This window comes from Larus michahellis, chromosome 3, assembly GCF_964199755.1.
Source record: "Larus michahellis chromosome 3, bLarMic1.1, whole genome shotgun sequence".
Lineage (NCBI taxonomy): Eukaryota > Metazoa > Chordata > Aves > Charadriiformes > Laridae > Larus > Larus michahellis.
Window position 1 is genome coordinate 45,420,985 of NC_133898.1, and position 20,593 is coordinate 45,441,577.

The 20,593-nt window shown below is 44.1% G+C and overlaps 1 protein-coding gene across 1 annotated transcript; it reads right to left on the reverse strand.

The window, feature by feature from the left end:
• Positions 1–4,749: 4,749 nt before the first annotated feature.
• Positions 4,750–20,219, reverse strand: DESI2 (desumoylating isopeptidase 2). The gene is made up of 5 exons (XM_074579958.1): positions 20,041–20,219; positions 12,900–12,972; positions 10,949–11,042; positions 10,317–10,458; positions 4,750–8,422 (listed from the first exon to the last, which is right to left on the reverse strand). Exons 1-5 carry the CDS (start codon positions 20,077–20,079, stop codon positions 8,189–8,191), a joined length of 582 nt encoding a protein of 193 aa, XP_074436059.1. The 5' UTR covers positions 20,080–20,219; the 3' UTR covers positions 4,750–8,188.
• Between the last annotated feature and the right edge of the window lie 374 nt (positions 20,220–20,593).

The window sequence follows — 20,593 nt, forward strand, 5'->3', positions numbered from 1 at the left end:
TCATGCCCTATTCAGTGTTAGGGCGCGGCTTTGTTTTTTTTCAGTCTTGCTTCTCAGAATCTCTCAGGACAGGAATGGAGGGGAGCCCCCCTGCAGGCAGGCAGTTCCTGCACCTGCTGCCGGGGAGGTGGGAGAGAGTGGGGTGTTTGCCCCCTTCCCACTGCTTGGGCAGTAAGGGCAGTGCCAGGATGGACCCTTCCCTCCTGTGGCCTTACCCCTGTGGGGAGGAACAGAGATCACAGAATCATAGAGTCATAGAATGGTTTGGGTTGGAAGGGACCTTAAAGATCATGTAGTTCCAACCCCCCTGCCCTGGGCAGGGACACCTCCCACTAGGCCAGGCTGCTCAAAGCCCCATCCAGCCTGGCCTTGAACACTTCCAGGGAAGGGGCATCCACAGCTTCCCTGGGCAACCTGTTCCAGTGCCTCACCACCCTGACAGTAAAGAATTTCTTCCTGATATCTAATCTAAATCTCCCCTCTTTCAGTTTAAAACTGTTACCCCTTGTCCTATCGCTACACTCCCTGATGAAGAGTCCCTCCCCATCTTTCCTGTAGGCCCCCTTCAGGTGCTGGAAGGCTGCTGTAAGGTCTCCCTGGAGCCTTCTCTTCTCCAGGCTGAACAACCCCAAGAGAAGACCCTAGTAGCACTTGTGCCTAGTGTTTGTGTGGTGACATGGCCCTGTGGGTGGGATGCTGGCACCAGGGATTGCAGAGAGGAGGGATGGTGGGGCTTTCTCAAGCCTCCCCACGTCTGTCTCCTTCCGACGGCAGGTGGTGTTTCTTAAGGAGCCACAAACCCACGTCAGACTCTTCCATAACTAGAGGTTTTTGTCTGTGTGTTTGGGTAGAGAGGGGAGACTTGACTGACACAGGCTCAGCTGCAGCTTTTGATTGCATTTCTTCAAACGCTGCAGGCACCATTTAAAAACATGGTTTTAAATTTAAAAGCAGCTTTAGCCCTTGGTCTGAGCAGCAGCCTTCCCTCCTGCTGAAAGGTCATTTAATGCTAGAACAATTGCGTTGGGGGCTTCTTCTGAAGTGAGAGTAAAGTGATGCTACACCGGGGGAGGACGGATGACTGAGATGAAGCCCTTGAAATCCCTTGCTGGGTCTCCCAGAGTCCCTCCTGCTCATCTGAGTGTCCTGGTGCTGCCAGCTCAGGTCCCCTCTAGGGCACGCTCTGCATCTGCTGCAGCACTCCAATGGCAGAGATGTAACCTTGTGGACAGTCTGTCCCCATGGTTCCTGTCCCAAAAGCAAGTTGCTGTTGGGAAAGGCACCAAGAGAGCTTTTGTGAACTGCTCAGACAGGAGGGCAAATGTTTCCGTACTCTGGGGTCATCATGGAAGGATGATGTCATCAGCACAGGCTTCCACAGCTGAAAAAGTGGAAGAGCTGTCGATCGCGTACTTTGGCCTCTCCAGCTGCCTGTGGACATGGGGATTCTAATGTTTCTCAAAGGCTACCTTCTCAAAATCAAGCTGACGGTCACTGGAAGTACGCTTTTAGGGTGGGGTTTTTTTTCTGATAAAACAAAGATAAAAATTTATGAAGGTGATCAGCTGAAACGTAATGTGCTTCACTTTTTTACAACTTGCAGACAAGGCTTAAAGGCAACGGCTGGCTCAGAAAGTTGGCAGAATGTCACCTCGGGGTCTGCAAGGAGGGACAGAATCGAGCTTTTGCAGGCTACGAGGTATACGCTGCAAAAGCCACCACTGGTGCACATTAAACAAGAGCCTGTTTCTCAGGGGGGGATTGCTACTACTTTAAGACATTCTCAGTAAACCTCCCCAGAAGATAAGGAAGAAGAAGTATAGATTAGCTCATGACACAGTCAGGGAAGAGCGTCATGACCTATAGGGTTAGCTGGTCTGCAGCTACAAGCCAGGTCCTCAGAGACCATTTAGGAAGTTGAGCATCTGTAGAGGACAGAGTGAGGGAGGAAGAGATGACTCTGAGCTGATTGCTCTGGATGTGCTACCTATAGGTTATGCCACGGGCTAGGACCGGGAAGGTGCGTAGTCTGGCTCTGAGCAGATTCCTGTTTGTACTGGGTTTAATGCTGCAGTATTAGTATATTATCAGTCAATAATTACATGTCAATATATTTAGTATAACAGCCTTTGTTTTTCTCATGGGAAGACAACCTCAGCAATATTAGCACCAACCGTTACACCTTTGAAGCCCAGCGCAAGCTGGAGAGGTGCTAGAGGCTGCCTGTCTCTTGGAGGGATGTGCTGCAGGCTCCCACCCTACGCTCATCCCGCCGCTCCGACAGCACGGGGCCAGCCTGGCATCCCTGCGTGCGAGCCGCAGCCTGGCATTTTCGCCGGAGGAGCCTTTGTGCGAGGAGCCGTGGGGCAGAGGCAGCGCCACGGAGACCGTCCTTCCTTTAAACTTCTTAACACGCAGAGAAGCCGTAAGGCTCCTGGGAGGGCAAAGCAGCTTAAAGAAAGCAATTGCAGGGGTGAGAGCATCCTCAAAAGCCAGGGAACCCCCCGAGGCATTTCTCTGCCCTCGACTCCGGAGTGCTGGGGGTAAAAGCCAGCCCGAGCAGCCTCTGCTCAGCCGGTCACCCCAACTATCGTCGGTTCTTGTTCAGTGCTTTTACTAAACTTTCCGAGTCTGATGTAAAAAATAATTGACCTTTACAGTTGCGTTTGAGCCGGCTACATTGCCATCAGCTCTCGCTGGTCCTCACTACTCAGCTCATATTTGCGTAACGGCGTGTGAATTACTTTGTTGGAAGCTGACACTTCACTGCACGGGGCTGGTGCACGAAATTTAAGATGCAGAGCATCTTTTGGGGGGGAAAAAAAAAAGAGGAAAACTCTAGTGCTCTTGGAAATCTTCACTTCTAGGATGCTATGACTGAAGTAATGAATGAGCTGAAGTACAGAGGAAAAATAAACTCAGTTCCAGCTATTTAAAGGCTCAGCAATTCCTTCCAGGCGAAAGACAAGCAGCTATTGTGTGCCTGCGCTGGGAGGGCTGGGGGGAGGCAGCGTTTCCCACAGGCAAATTAGGAATGGGAAAAGCAGAACAAAACCCACAAGCCTCAGAAGCCCGAGTAGGGAACACAAGCCATTTTCTGTTCGACATGATTTGTGTTGTCATTAGGTGGGCTTAATGGGGCATTATTCTTATTCTGGGAGGAAAGCCTGGCTTTGCTTGAGCTACCAGTAATGACTGTTCTGACCTGGGAAACGTGAGGGAGCCGGCCAAAACCGCATTTGCCGTGTCACTCACTGGGAACAGGGGATCTCCTCCTCCCCGCCGTCCCTCGCTGGCAGCGGAGGCTGACCACGTTTTGCTAGAGCCTGATAAAAGCTTGTCTGTGTCCTGTTTGGCATGGGGGGATCCGATTCATGTCATTTATCTCACTGTAAAGGAAGACCCGTATCAGCCGCCACGCTGGGACTGGACCCGAACACCACGAAAGGGTGTTTGAACTCCCCACGCTGCTGCCCCACGGTTGCCTGGGGCAGAAGACGAGGCCGGCATCACGGCTGCGGGAAAGGCTTTTCTCATCTGAGATGCCTTGAAGCCACCTCCCAAGCCATGGCGAGCCCCAGCAGGAACAGTTCAGTGACACAGTCGTGGCTTCTTGAAGTCCAGTGCTTGGGCACCTTGTTTCAGGCTGTGTAACGGTAAAAGGGGTTAAAAAAGGGTCCCTGAAAGGAAATCTTAAGATTAGAAACCCATGAGCTTAGTTTGAACAGCCCCCGTGGGGCGCACGTGAAGCCCCTCGGGGGCTGTTCGAGCTAAACTCACGTGAAGCCCCTCTCTTTCAGCTTTGCTGGCTTCATTCAGAAGACACCAACAGTGATGTCTCCCCTTTCACACAACCGCACGGGCTCGAAGCAGCTCAGCAGGTGACCGGCAAGCACAGCGGGCTTCCTGCTTTGAGGATTGCAGGACTGACACTCCACTGGGCAAAGAGCTTGAGAACCGCTGGCCACCCATCTTCCACCTGCAGAAGGAGCCGTGATACCTCAAGCTCCTTGTCCTGGGCTGCTGCTCAGCAGGAGAGGGATGGAGCTGCCGGTCTGGTGCGAGTAACATCCCTCTCTAAGGAAACCCAAAGATACACGTAGCCCCCTCTCATCCCCAACGCAAGCTAAAACTGCGCCACTGCAGGAATCTTGCATTTCTTCATGGCTAGATCCTGGTTGAGTTTGAGATACGCTAATTTTAGTGGACCAGATCATGTGAGGAATATGGGATTCCTACTCTAGACCAGCAGGAATCAGCGTTACCAGTGGAGCAGAGCTGCTTTCTCAAAGCAATGCTATGGGCTTCCCTGACAAGTTTTTCTAGTTTGTTGCAAGTTTTTTTATGATCTGATTTAAATCAAACCAGAGTACGAGAGTAAGTCAGGAACTGCCCAATAGCCATTTTCATTGCATTAATACGAAGCACTGTGAAACAAAACATTTATTTTGGGGAGTGAGAGGACTAAGGTGCCTTTAGCCGTAAAAAAGCTTTGCCTGTTGAGAAGCTGTTCTGATGGCAAACTTGCACGGTAAGCCCTGCGTGCCCTGGATCTTGATAACGCCTCAGACAAACCAAAGGGCAGCAGCTCCTGATGCCCATGTCAGAAAACAGCCTATAGCTTTGCTATAGGAAACCCTTGGGTAGTTTTACTGTCCTGTGAAAACATCTTTCAAAACCAAAGAGCTTGGGTGGCACTGACAAAACAAGCTGTAGGCACCAGGGGAATAACACACGGAGCCAACTGTCTTTTTTTATAAAAGTATTTTTAATAAACTGATGGATTTAAGTTTCAGATGCTAGACAACTTGTTGCCATGTACAGGTAACAAAAGTCAAAATTCTCTGAATTTTATACAAATACTATGTAGTACAGTAAACTTGAATACAAGTTTACAAAAAATGCATCAGTGAATATTCAGCTTGTAACCAACTTCCAACAGTGAAAATTATCATGTATCAATAGTGATCAGAATTGCATTGCAAATTTTAGAAGTAATGCAACTATGTTTTTACCAAGCCACTCTGAAGTTACTGGTGCACACTGACAGTACATTGGATTTTTTTTGGCTTGCTGAACAGAAAATGGCATTTAAATAAAACGACCTTGAGTTAAAGAATACAATACGTATCAAAAGTACTATCTTACAGAAACTTAAACGAGAATGAGAAAGTAAACAGAGCAGAACCCTGAAGTAGTGATATTTTTCTACCCGTTTTGATGGAAAAGACTCCACAGGTGTCCAGCTTTCTCACAGCATTTTGGAGTGTTCTAGTCCTAGCACAGTGTGGTCATTAGTAGACTAAAGTAATCCCTGCTTGGCAGTAATGCTGGTGAAAGGTAACTTGCTCTATTGCTAACAGATTGGAGTAACCACTGGCAGGGTGACTTCTTGGAGGCATCCAGTGGAGGCTGAGTTGACAGCAGGCGATTGAAGTTACAGTACCGCTCGCTTTGATACAAACCCAAGAGCCTTCAGGGTTCGGGTGTCAGTTTCCTCACAGGATTTACAAATGGATGGTTTGGAAACAACAACAACAACAAAAAGAACCCACACAAAAAAAAAGGAGCATAAGACAGTATTTTCACCTGTACAGCTACCAATAAAATGAATGTTTTTGTTACAAACTTTCCAGTCTGCTTTATAAAAAATAGTCTTAGTTTTACTTCTAAATAAAAACTGTGCTGTGATCTGTCACGTTCTTGCATTGTACATGCTGTAGGTGTGTGTGTGTTAATGAAGGTGTAGAGATTTGTGACCTAGCGCTCTGGATATATCAGAAGCCTAAAAAGCTGATTTTGGTACATAAAAGTTAGGTAGCAATGAAAATTCATTCTATTTATTTTTCCTAAAACCTAGGAAAAGCTACAGTACATTGCTAGATCAGTGGCCTCAACCCTGAGCTGAAATAAAGGACCTGCCTTGGCCGAGAGACTTAGTCACGTTACTACCACAGCTGCACAGCCGAGACAGAATAACTTGTCTGCGGCCTGTTGTCTTAGCTGTAAGTAGTGTGAGATTCAGTTCTGTAATGCTTGAGAGTTGACTGGAGACCACCATGTTCATTTTCACTACAGGAAAAAAAGGAAAGGAGAACTCAAATTCAGAGATTTAAGTGAAAAAAGCACTCAACAGGGAGAGTCAGTATGTCCAGCTTCTGGAGGCCAAACAGAGAACATAATTAGTGTCAGATTTGTCAGTCTTAAGCGCTTCCCACTTGGTAGAAGAGATAATTAAAACTCGTACCAAACTACAGTTAAAGAGACTTCTACTATTATCCCACTTTTTCCAGAAAGAGTCTCACTTGATTTTTCCCCCGCAACTGAGCGTCCCTCTCTCTCTGTACCTACACTGCATCACAGAAGATGAGTGAAAACTTCAAAGACCGGCTGACAAAAGGATTCAACCCAACTCCTAGCAGAAAAACTTCTGCCCATTTCCAGCGCGAGTCGGAGCTGGCGATCACAAGAATTCTTACTACGATACAGCCTACTGCACCTTCCTGTGGGGTTCAATGGCACTGACTGCCCGTGGCTAGGAGCATCCATAACATGAAGCATTCTTGCCTCCTAAGAGGGCTTTTGTGGTTTTTTTGGGTTTTTTTGTTTTTTTTTTTTCCTTTTAAACAGGAGAAACTGTAGAGTCAGTATTTCACTTAATGGAAAAACTAAACGCAGCAACAGACTGAAAATAAAGCTTGTAAGAATCATTTATACTTCTCGTAACGCACACTTCTTTGTGACCTGATCAGTTTACGGATGGTATGTTTTTTGTTAGTTTAAGGCAGCAAGTCTTACAAAATACACAAGCTCACCTCCCTCATGTTTGTGCTACTGTATCCTTATGTGCACAATAGAACCTCACTAATTTACACTAATGACTGGAAGAACCATTAATTCTCTTGGTAAGTGAACAAGAATAAGGCATTCCATTATATATTCTGATCACTAATTATAATTTAGCTCTAATTATAATCTACCAGCAAACATACTTCTGTGTTTTAGAAAATAATATCTCTTACCTTCAGATATAATTATGTGTGCAGATTAGTGGGTTCTGCTGTGTAAACACGCAGGTGCATAAGCAATTTTCAGGTTTTTCTTCATTACATCTGACAAGAAAGTTAATGCCACAGATAGAGACTGTGGGAAAATAAATTAGGATTTCTCTATAATTTGTGCGGATATGCACAACTGGGCAGTAATTTATAGCTCAAAAAAGGACACGAATGTTTACAAACTCAAATGAAGCAAAATCAGCAGCAGAAAGCAAGGCCATTCCCCAACCATAAATGGCTTGTAGTACACTATTCACTAAACTATGTGAAACAAACAAACAAAAGAATACAAGTACTAACTTTATATACAAGTTTAAAATCAAGTAAAGCAAACAGTGAAAAAAATTGTTGATGCTTCTAACAGATGACATTCTCGCTGTCTAAATCCTGGTTGAAGTAGACTGTAAATACAGACAGAAGGTAGGATGCAAACTACATGGCTGAGTTAAAAAAAAAAAAAAAAAAGGGACCAATGTGCATTGTAATGAGATAGAAATTTCCCTTCATATGTGCAAAAATCCACAGTTTCATTAATGTAGAGGTCATAATTCTAGTAACAGATCTTAGACAAAACCAGTCTCCCTACATCCTGGAATCTACCTGTTTACATCAGCCACTTTAAGTGCACAGTACCCTGTTCACACATATAGTATTCAGCAGTTTCTGGCGTTTCTCAGAAATTTAACGTTCACCTGCCTTAAATCTTGAAAACAAGGGGGAGAGTTCATCCAGGGCATCATACCACTGCTTTTGAGTTATAGCAACAGTTAAATCAAACTCAAATTCTCTCTTCTTCCATGGTGGCAGGAGTCCTTACAGGACTTGTAAACAGCAGTACACAATACTGTAAACAAATAATTTAAGTTCTGCTTTATACAAGATGTTAAGTTAACCCAGGTCTACCAAACAGGTGAAAATGAAAAGGGTGGCTTCAAACAAAATCCTTCCCTTTTCTCCCAGCAATTCTTTTCACTACATAAATAATCCTGAGCTGAAACAGGGGTTGGCGAGAGCCTTTTTTGCATATAAAAACAATGTTCTAGAGTCAGCTCTCATGTTCTGTCAGGAAGTCGATTGCTGGAGAGATGAAACCGAAGTATTTCAAACCATTCGTTACTTTGGAGGAGGACTTATAATTTGGTGTGGCGACCAGTTCTAGACCCAGATGCTGAGCTGGCCAAGGAAGCCGATGCTGCTGCATCCTCAGCTTCCTCCAGCTCATCGTGTAGCTCCTGGCTAACGCTAGACTGGAGGGCTGCAGGAGTGAGCCACTCCTTCGGCAGACAGCTCTGCAGGAACGGTATGCAAGAGCTGAAGTAGGCAAGGCGATTCACCCATCGTGGAATCTCTTTTCCACACAGAATCTAGGTGGAAGGGGAAGAAAAAAAAAAAAAATTAATTTGAGTTCTGGATTCAGCAGTAACAAAACTACAGTATTGTAAATAAAAAGCAAAGGCAGTGGCAGCCTTACAATTTACCTATTACAAATGCCAGTCAAGAAGCACTCAAGTTAGATGCACTAAGACAACTTTTTCCATCAGTGAAAGCAGCATCCCAAGTCATATAAGTAGACTTGTTTTCCCACTGTGAGAGTTTGACACATGGTTACACACTTTACACACTTTTTTTTTTTTTTAGAAGTCCTGAAAAACCTAACCACCTTGCTCTTTTTGAACAACTTCTATAAAAGGCGTAGAAATGAGTTAAGCTATACTTTCTAGTCACTGCTAATTCCTCAGAAACAGAAATCGCAGGAAAAAATCTCACTATTACAAAAAAAGCACCCTGAAATCGAGCGGTCAAGATGACGGTGTCAATGTTACAGTTCGGTGGCGTTATGCACACACCTGAGGCTATTTACTGTGACGGCCTCTGATGACTTTGCACAAGACGTCACTATCTTACAGCACCCAGGCCAAGCACACACACACTCAGGTTCACTGGAACAAGAGAAGCTATACAATGCAAAGCTGGTTTCAACTCCTCAAAAATATATAAAGCTGCATTAAATACTTGTTTTTACTGTACATCATTCCTTCAATGGTTTTGTTGTCGCTATCAAGGAATGAGATATTTTACTTACTCACTTCTGGCATTACTTGCTCCAGTGCAAATCTGGAGAAAATCATAGCTAATGGGAGCATTACTCTGCTGTAACTGAGCAGCATTTAACCTGTAATTATATCCCTGTTTTTATAGTCAATTTGAACACTAAATAGGACAAGACATAAAATAGAAACAACATCACCATGAGGTTGAAGAGTATGGCAAAAATCTGGCCATACAGCCAGATTTCACGCCAACTGCAGCTTTGTCAGTGTCTCACCCTACTTACTTCTACCACTGTTGCACATGAATCATCATCTCAATAAAATTTTCCAGTACCACTGGAAGATCAAACGGTCTACACAAAACACAGGCTATACAATAAATGTGCCATTAACTATTTTGAAAAAAAAGAACAATTAGATTTTATGGAAGCTCACCATGGAAAAAAAAATAGCCATCCCTTTTTGGAGTGCTTCAATAAAACATTAGAATAAATTCTGACCAGGACAGATTGCCAACTACTGATAAAAATCACAACTGCCATTCCCCTCTTCGTCCTCGGTTACTTCTTCCTGACCTTTTCCCTTGTGTTGACACGCATGAGAATGATCAGGCATTCAATCATACTGGCAAACCGATCATGTTAAAATAAAGCTGAGGGGAAAAAGCTAAGCCCCTTGGGACTCCATAATCAGATACTTTGCACGACCACTCAGGTATCTACATGCCGAGGACGCAGGTGCTGTCAAAAAGCCTCTCAAGCAGAAGATTAACGTTGACTGTGAAACTTCCAGTGCCTCTGTTATTCTTTAACAGTAGGTCATAACTTTAAAAATTATTTTCAGTGTGATGGTTCTGTGGGGAAATACTGATAAAAGTTAACACATGGTTCTGTCTTCAGTAGTGATCTCTGAAGCATCTGAAATGCTTTTGAAATCCTGTTAATACTTCATTTACTAGGTCTCTCAATTAGGCATGCACCCCTGCTCAAACACAAACTATGTACGACAACAATATTTAGCATCTTCGGCAGCAAAAACTTGTGCTTTGGACACAAGCACCAATAAAACTTGAAAAACGGTGGCGTTTGGCCAAGGTACCCGAGATGGAAAGTTGGAAATTAGGCCAAACGTTCCAAAGGACAGGAAGGAGATGACGCCTTGTAGCCACCTGGTAAGCATCTTTCTATAGACCTTCATGTTTGTTTACCTCAGATAAAGCTGAAGAAAAGTGATTGCAGTTTTTGTGCATTAGGTGATAAGCATTTCCTTTGAATTCTTTTCCAAGCTCTTCCACTATTTTTTCTATGTCATCTTCCATAAAGTCAGTACTGCCTAGAACCACAGCCTCTCTAGAAGAAAAACAGAGAGTAGAAGGTGATCAGGCTTCCATGATATAGGTGGATTACTGTTCATACAACGCTCAAAAATCATTCCGCTGTGGGTGATAAGATCCTTCTGCCGCCCTAGAATAACATAGGTTCTTCCTATTCCATTTTACAGCACCACTTTCAGCTTTATCATGGGAGATTATTTCCTTGCTGATCATCCACCTGTAGCTCACTTAAGTTGTATATTCTGTATGAATAATAAAAGCTAGCCACAAGTCCACATAATTTATACACATTTAAGGAATTTAATGGTATGCTAAAAATAATGTTCTTTGCGGTAGACACTTCACTGTCTCCATCACCCTCTCTCCATCTTTCATTTCTAAGTAAACACAATGATTTAGTCAAAAATCCTGTAGTATCATTCAACACTCTATACTCAAAAATAAATGCAACAACTTGTCTTTTTAATATGCCTTCTCAAAAGCAAGAAAATAGGTATCTTTCTTACTTAAATTTAAATGTTTCGCCCAACTCGGAAGCATTTCCTGGTGAAATTTCAAATATTCCAGAAAAAGGGTACGGATGACCACCATAGGCAAATTCTGAAAGAAAAAGATGAGATTTAACAAAAATGGCATACGACGACAATAGAAAACAGCAGACTTCACTGCCTGGAGGATCACTTCACAAGGACTTAAAGCTACACCCCAGACAGTTAATTTACACGTGTAACAAATGCAAGGAGCTGGAAATGAATAGTTTTGTTAGTTACTAGATAAGCTAAGTAAAAACTGACAGGGAATTTCCTACTTCAGTATACAGGTTTAACATGAATAACTTTACAGTAAGTATATATTGTTTTCATTGTATACCAATGTTCTTTATACATGCTTGCCTGTTAAGAGTCCACTTACATATTTATAGGTTAGGGATTCCAAGTACTGCATCCTCAAAGGTCTGATGGCGCTTCTATTCAGTGCATGCTACAGCTCTAAGTGTGGCAGCGTGATCTAATAGGTTTTTTAATTTCTTAATTTGCAAGAGTTCAACCGTCCCGAGTTCTTTACTATAACAAGAAAGTAAACCAGTGCACGCATCTGAAGTCTGTACGTAGCATTTGCTGGCATAAGCACTTACAGTACATGAAAATATCATGGTGTGCTTTAGCTTCCTTCTGTGTCTGTAAGATAACGCAGCACGCCACACCCGGAGTGCAATAAAAAGCTTTAAGCATGACTTCACGCTTCCTTTCCTCAAAACTCGTAACACATCATCCAAGTCTAGCATCCAGTTTTATGGATAATCTCTTTTACAACAGGTTAATAAATAAAGTTTGATGTACTTTGAAAAATGCAAGTCATTGTTCTAGCAGGGGTATGACCTGCTATGTGAGAAAGCTGTTACAATCTGAACAGGAAGGGAAGCACATGTTTTTGGCACAGCTCAAAAACTGGGTTTCAGGCACAACACTATTAAGAGTCAGGTCTTTCTGGTTTGGATTAAAAGAAATGATTAAAAAAAAAAGTTTTAACAATAAACATTGTGTTTTGTCAATTCGTTTCTTTGATAACACTTGCAAACCCAGTTACAACATGACCATTATAGTAGCTGAAACATCTATAGTATAAGATAACTGTGCAATGTGGGTTTTGGACTGCACGACACACCTTTTGCTGCTTCCCCTCACCTCCAAACACATTCCAAAAAAAAGAACTGAAGTAGTTTTTCTCCTTTAAATGGACTACTTTTAGCAACACCGTCACCTTAGAGCGTCATCATACTGCCAGGCAAGAACACCTCAGACCTGAGCCTGTGCTACAGTGCGCTCAGAAACACCCTCTGGCAGCAGCGGGGATTCAAAGTGGCCTGAACAGATCAGGAAGCTGCATCCCCGAAGTCCGACCTATTTAGCAAAATTGGAATGTATTGCTGTATTTATCACACATGTATCTTTTGCGAACAGTATGCATGAGATGCCTTTTAAAGAAACTGTCTCTTTAAACAAACCAACCTACCAATAAGGAACAGACAGTTTTTCCTGAGCATCACGCACTTTTAGGTGCCTATTTGCAACAGACTATTGTTTCTGTAGTTCCAAATGACCTCCTTGCACTGAGCGCTGGCAGAATACTAAGGAAACATGATTCAACCATGCTTACATGAAGCATACATTTGTTTTAACAATAGGTATTTCAAAACCTGAAATGAAGATTTCTATGCCTAGCGGAATAACTGGCACACTTTTTCACAGCTGCATAGCTTTATACAAGAATCCAAGATGACTACCGGATTATTCATATCCAAGTTTTTTTTTTTCCAGAGGCAGAAGAGATGAGAACTTTCAAGAGAAAACCGATGGACAGGTTTCAGGAGCCAGACTTCCCTCACTACCTGAAAAACGTTTTTGAAATAACAGCATTACTGGAACAAAGAGTAAGTTATGTTTTTCTTGTACGTACCTCGGCCATACACCTCTATACCTGAATGGAACACTCCAATTCCAAGGGAAGAAGTATATTCATTCATCCAATACTGAAAGGAAAAAAGAAAACAAAAAAGACTCTAGAGTTAGTTTCTAATACAGATTTGTCTTCTGATAGCAGACCAATATGTATTTATCCCCCACATCAAAAACATAAAATCCTACCACAAAGTGAAAATGCACTACCCATTTTATGGGAACAGAACATGCCGTTAAAATTCCCCAACTGTAGGCAGTGAATTAATTCCATTAGATTCTACTCCAGTGTTTTAGTGCTGTCAATGTCTGTCAACCAAGGAGACCGTACCTGGGAGAAATCCTGATCAGCTTTTGATTTGTCAACGAGTTACAGGTTGTAAAGTTTTTCATTAAGTGGAATACATTCTAGAATCAACTGCAGTAATTAACTGCAGTAATTTTGCAGGAGCACTTCTTTTTTTTTTAAGTAACAGTGTCAGATTAATATATACACATGACTCATTTACAGCAATGACCACACGTTAGCTTATGACCAGGTGAGCACGAGACACACTCAGAGATATGTATGACAAATTAAAATTACCTTAGTATATTTTGTCTTTGAATACTCAAGTGGCGGTCACCATACAAAACACTAAGCTCCCTCCAGGCTCCTCATGTATGTGTCTCCTTACATCAGGAGTAAGTCTTTTTGCATACATCTAACACCTGTTTCCGATATATCACTTCTATTGTAGCCAACAGATAATAGCTGCATTTCAAAAGGAAATCAGGAAGTGATAATTTAAAAAAAAAAAAAAAAAAAAGGAAAAAAAAGGAAAAGGGAAGAAAAAACCCTTCCCATAGTGAGTTCTCTTGGCTTTTTCAAAAGCAGCAGCAGCTATTAGCAGCCTATAGGAGCTGGCTATTACCCTCAAGACCTTAAAGATGCACAGTTCTGGAAAGGAAAACCTCAAAATTACTGCCTTTCCTTGGCTACATCACCATCCTCGAAATATCAGTCTCCATGCACTAAAAATTTTCAAGTGACACAATCTAAAAAGGAACCTCAAAAAAAGGCTAAAAAAAAAAAAAAGAAGCCTCAGTTGCATCCTTAAAACTGACATTGGCTAGCAAGAAAAAGCTCTCAAAAATACAAGGAAAAGATTATTTTGTTAAGTACTCCAGTAGCAGGATATTTCCTCCCAGGTCGTCTGGTCCCAAAGGGCACCGCTGCGAACTTCTACAAAGCAGATTTCAAGAAGTCAGCTGGCAGGTAGGATACAGGCTGAGGTAGGACCCCCAGCAAATTACCATTTATCTAGCAAACAGGAAGAAAAAGAAGCTATCTTCTTTACACAACCTGCTGACATAATAAGTGCTTTCTGATGTGAAGTCACTATTAAAACAGCACAACTGATGATAAAAATGTAAAAGGTTACAGGTGTCACACTTTGTTAAGATGTGCTAGCTGGAGTTAGTGCGTAATTTACAGGGCCATTACAGACATTATGGCATATAACGTGCATTTCTGAAAGCTAGTTTTCTCCCAATAAAAATGATACACTAAACTTTGGACTGAGAAGCTATTCACGAAAATCAAGGCAAGTTAAATGGCAGAAAGAGAAGCCAGGCCAAAAGTTACAAATTTTCAGGCATAAGATAGGGACGCATTTGGCTTTTACAGTTGTCCTTATTCTAAGTATCACAAAACCTAAGATCAGCACATGATTTTTTCCAGCCTAAAATTCACACCTGCGCTAGCAGGCACAGGACACAAATAACTTATCTGGATAACAAGATCCTCAGGATTTGATGATCTCTTCTATAGACAAGCCAGTTGTGGGATATTTTGTCAACATAAATTAACAGAAGACAGATTTTGCTCCTTATATTTAAAGTTAAGACTTATTGAGGTCTGTGGATAAATTTTGCTTAGGACACAACTTTACCCTTTGCTTTAATTTCTGGCTTTGTCAATGCATTGCTATGTTAGCTAGTGGGGTATGGATGACTACACTAAATCATCACCTTAGCCTATTGAAAAGGCTTAGCAGTTCTTTCCTTCCTCTCCCCAGGGAAGAGCAGAGAGCTAGTCCGTATGATCAAGCTGCATCCAGAAATATACTGGGTTAGATTTACCCTGTATAGAAAGACACAGAACAAGGAGAAAACAAGAAGAGAGGAAGGAAGGAGAACAATGTTCAGACTACCCAACTAACTTAATGGGTTTGTGCCCATAAAAAAAACCCGATTCTGTTCATTGAAGTGAAATCAAAAGCCCCCAGGAAAATGGAAGAGCTACTTCAACAGAAACCTGTTTCAGTTCTGAAGCCAGTCCTATCCCACACTTTACCAGCTGACCATTTCAAAATAGTTTTAGGTTTATATTTATAGTCAAAGCCGTAGGCACAGTCAACATACAGTTTGTCAGCACAGGAAGAAAGTATGTTTGCCAAACCTGTATCCAAATGAACCTAATCTAGAATTGAGCTAGACAGGGTCCCTGGTGCTCTAGTCTTTGCTTTCCTGGACACCCATTCCACCAGAAAACTCTGGGTCCATTCTCTGAATTCCAAATAACACATCACACACGCATCGGATCTGTTAATGCCAAGCAAGGTTATCGCTGCTCTCTGAAAATGGAACAAAAGTTACACAAGATATCCCCTGAGCAGCAGAATTAATAAAGCCTAGTTTGTTACTAGGTGGAAAAAGAGAAAAATGATTCATGCTCCTCCCCTCCCACAACCTGGTGAAACAACCTAATGCAAGGTATAGGGAGAGGACAGGAAAGTGGGTCACCAACCCTCCTCATCGATCCGCCCAGAAGTAGACAAACGGGACGGAAAGCTGCTCTAACAAGGTGTTCAGCAGGGCCAGTGCTATTCAAGTCCGCACTCCTCCCGATGGTGGCACCTAAACACATGGAGCTCACTAGACTACAAAAACTGAGCAGCTTTGGAAAGAGGTGCCTAAAGCAAGCTGGCACTTCACTTAGCATTTCCAGTAAGAACAGAGTAGGTTAATTGAAGATAAAAAAGAATTTCAACAAGGCAGAATTACTTTCCCCCTAGGAACAGTAATTATATCTAATTATTACTTAATCTGGATCAGCTATTGGAAGGTTGGTCACATTTTCTTGTTGAGCAAAATGCCTTATCTCACTGAAGAAAGAAATGCAGGACAAGTCCAACTTAAAATATGCTGAATTTCGCTACAGCTGAAAAGATTATATACGACTTACAAAATAAAGATTGTATATTAAGTGACATCTATATAGCTCGCCGTTTCAGTAACACGCCCTAAATTCTGGAATCTCAAACTGATTCCAAAAGCTACATCCTTGCTTTCGTTACACAAACTGGATTCCCTTCATTTAGTCTTGATATGCATTTTGACATAGTAGAACGTATGAATGCACACAGTAGAATGAATGAAGCACAGTCCCATATCCTCAATATTTTGCTGTCAGTCAGTCTTGTAGAACAGGGATTCATGTTTAATGCAACTATCAGAACAAAAATATTAGAGAGGTATTTTTCTATGCACACAATAAAGTCATGTCACTGAAATGAAAGAAAAACACTAATCCCAGTGCTTCAAAAATATCTTCATTACTTTCTTCAGAGCTTTCATTTATGTTAATACTTTAGATTGTTATAGCCTTATTTGACAAGGGAAAAAATAGGATGCTACTTTGGGCACAAAAAAGCTAGACTCCTAAAAATAGCTGTTAGTTAAAATGAAACTATAAGTACTCCAGTTCTCAAAACACAATATATCAAAGTCTTCACCCTACTCTTTTAATGATAATAAAAATATTTTTCAAAGGCATGAACTGCAGCACGTAAATATGCCCTTAAGCTTCTCTCCTGCCATAAAATTACCGGTACTTGAAAGTCCACTTTCTTGTATGACACATACAGCCCTCCTCGCCCCTTGGTTTTATCAAAGATTTTCTCTTTTTCAAGCGCTAAGGACAATGGAAGGGTATATGCTGCAAAACCAACCGACTCAGCCCTGTAAGGAGTTTCAACAGTAGCAAGGTCACCTGGTATTCCCCTGCATACCTAAGCAGCTGTCTGGGAAATGAAGCTACAGTTAGCACTCGGGTTAAAATAAAGCTGTTCATGCGACTGTTGCAATTATAGTAGTGTGATTCTGTCAACCAGGTGACTAACAGCGGTCTCTTGTTCCAAAAGAGAAACAAAAAACCCCAATCCCAAACCTAAAGTATAAAAAAAAAAAGCAAACCCCAAACCCATCTCCAAGTGACATGAAATGTTCAGAAGCAAACAGTAAACCTGCTAGTGCCTCAATATTCAGTTGGCAGAATCTGATGAAAAGCTATTACGAAAGACTCTTCCCTTCTCCCCCCAACTCTTAGTGCCCCCAAACAAGGCGGTATCACTGATTTCAGCAGGCTGTCTACATGCAGTAATGTAACTGCTACGCAACATGAAAGCGAGGTGTTGGTTTAAGCTCCTGCTTCAAAAAAGTTTAAAAGGGACTGGGAGATCATTCAGCGAAAGAGTTTGAGGCACAGACAGTGTCTTCCAGACACCATGGGAACGTCAGCTTTTCTTTCCAAAGCTTAAAGGAAATCTGTTTCTCTAACGGTCAAATAATGTAGACATCATTATAAAACAATGCACACAGCTGAAGCAGGACACAGAAATATTCTGCTTAGTGGTCTCAGCTTACACTACGTATAATTTGTGGTGATGTACAGCTTCAACAAATACCACAACTGCAGACCAATACACAAAAAGCCACCCCTCCGTGCGATCAAACATCTGCAAATAAACGTGCTTGCTTGCTTCTTTTGGAGAGTAAGTTCCTTCCACAGATGGTGGCTTTGGAGACTATGCAACTTCTTGATGCAGGCAGAGCCCCACTAATCACAACAGAACAACCATCAGTCCCCACCATGCCCTAAGGAAAAGTACGACACTAGTTTTTACGAGCACAACCTTACTGTTGCTTTTTTCCCCCCGCTTCCCTCCTGTCAACTGTCAGCCTTCCTAGGACGGCTGGAGTAAAACTGATCACAGCAATTCAACTCTGGAGGAAAAAGCAAGGAGGATATGGGTTGCAGCAAGGAAATCTAAAGAGTAAGAGATGAAGGAGAACCATGTGAATGGAAGAGTAGACGATCACAAGAGCAAAAGAAAAGGCATGCTGAAGTCACACCCCACTAATGCTATCATCATCGTGAGAACGGAGTTTCTCCCAGAGGCCAGGGCATGACTTTCCAGGCAGGCACTTAGATAGGAGACAGTCCGTTCCGTGCAGTTTTCACAGCCTGCCTGTGAACTGGGCCCAGGCGACATTTTGCACAGCTAAGCAAGTCTTCTGAGAACGCTGGGTCTTCCACCTTAGCAAGTCAGAAGTGCGTCAAGCATTGACTTCAAAGATACTACCTTATGTAAGAGTCCTGAAACTGAAGTCCTACTTCTTTCTCCTTACAAATATTTATAGTTAATATATGTAAAGCCACCTCTTTTCATGCTAAAAGAGCTTCTCCAGCATGTATTTTTGAACTGTAGTCCAGAGAAGTCATACATATGCATACGACAGAGTCGCACCCTCCTGAAGTCTAGTATAAATAAGGCACACTGACTTTTTGTCGTATCAGCATCATGTATGAGCTCAACCAGGTGAGCAAAGACACCATGTTGTTTTCCCCTCTCTCAGAAAAACCACAGCGAATAGACTGCTCCTGTCTCCAGCCTCCCCTCATTCCCTACAATGAGGGGAAAACAAAGTAGAAGTAACAGGTTATATTCACCGGAGGACAGAACTCAGGCACAGGAAGGGGCAAAAAAAAAAAAAAAAAAAAAAAAGAAATCCTGTGACAGGGACACTGATTTCTGTGATAAGTATTAGGGTGAAGGAAAATAATGACAAGAATCAGGCTAGTTCATATAAAAAAATCTCATCTATAATTTTAATTTCAAGGCAGACAGCTCCCTATTGATTGCTATTAAATATTTTGACATTTGAGCCTGTGTATTCCCAAGCAAACAAACTGCATCTTCTCTCTGCCAGCAGTCACTGACTCTACACTATACACTTTCACCCTTTTAAAACACCTAAAGTTCACTTTAAAATGGTGGCAGTGGTGGCGGTAGGAGAGCCTGTCCAAAATTAGCCAAGTATTGCAAACACGGTTACCTGAAGCTAGCTGTCAATCTTACTGTCCCTCTACCCGTAGACTCAAGACACGGTCAGAGAACTGGGGCTACTTGTTCTAATTTCCAGCGATTGAAACGCATTAGCGGATAATATTTTCTTAATATTACTTATCCGCACCTCCTGTTCCACGCAGGTACTTACACCTCATTTGTTACCATGGCATCTGAGCAGCTTCCAGCTGCACAGAAGACAATACAGCAGTTGCTGGGGGTGTCACAGAAAGATTACCCAGAAGGGAGGGAAAGGTGGGTGAGCTCACAGGGCTGCAAATCAGAACTGGAGCCGTTCCTTTATGTCTACCAAGTTGCAGCCATACCAAAACTGTTAAAAAATCCTGGTCTAAGATAAAAAAAAAAAAAAACACGTTACCGACACCGCACTAAAAAAACTCTTATTCCTACACAGACAGTGGTTACCCCCAGCTAATACCCTGCTGGGATATTCCACACAGAAGCGGCAAATCCGCCACTTTTATGGTTTTCAGGCACGGGAAAGGCCGGGCCTCCCCCTTGCTGAGCCCTGGGGGCAACAACCACAGGAGGAGGAGAAATTCACGTTTCGCCGCCCATTCCCAGCGTGGGGAAGAGTTTCCCCCGCCACAGGGCGCGGATCGACCCGTCGCTTCCAGGCCGGGCCCGGCCCCGCAGCAAAGTTTTGTTGCGGGTCACAAGAGATCGGTAGAAACTGACACACACCTCCAAATTATCCATCCCTGCTCCTCCCCTCCTGCGGGAGCCCACGGAGCCGACTCCGGCGGGGACGGGCAGGGGAAGGGCAGGAAAAGTTTCCCCCCCCCCGTCCCTACCCCGACCCCCGTCAGGGGGCTCCCCGCCGCGGCCCTCCCGCCATGGGGGGCCGGCGCCCCCGCCCGCCGCCACAGGTGCCTTGCGGGGCCGCGCCGCCGCCGCCAGCCCCGGGCCGGACCGGGCCCGGCCGCCGGCGCGGGCCCCAGGGCTCACCATGTCGTAGACGTTGAGGATCACCAGCTGGTTCGCCATCGCCGGCGGCCCGCGGGCGCCCCCCGCCCGCTCGGTGGCTCCCGCTGCGGCGGCGGCGGCGCTGGCGCTGCTCAGGCCGGCGGCGGGGCGGTGGGGACCCCCGGGGGCCGCTTCCTCCTCGTCCTGCCTGTTGCTGCGGGGCGGGGGGGGGCGGCGGGCACCATGGAGCCGCCGCCGCGGAGGGACCGGGGCCTCGCCCCTGGGACGACGCGCTCAGCCCGCGGCCGGCGGCGGGGGCCGGGCGGTGCGGAGGGGGGAGAGGCGGGCGCGGGCCCCACCCCGGTGGCGATGGCGGTGCCGGTGGCGGCGGGAAGGGAAGGAGGGAGGGAGGGAAGGAGGAGGAGGCGCGGCGGTCAGGGCGAGGCGCAGGCAGCGCCTGGCGCTGGCGCCGCCGCCGGGGCCGCGGGACGGCCTGGCAGCCCCTCCAATGGGCGCAAAATGGAGCCGCTCGAACCCGCCCTCATCTTCGGCGGGGAGCGGGCTGGCGGGGAGGACTACAGCTCCCGGCGCACAG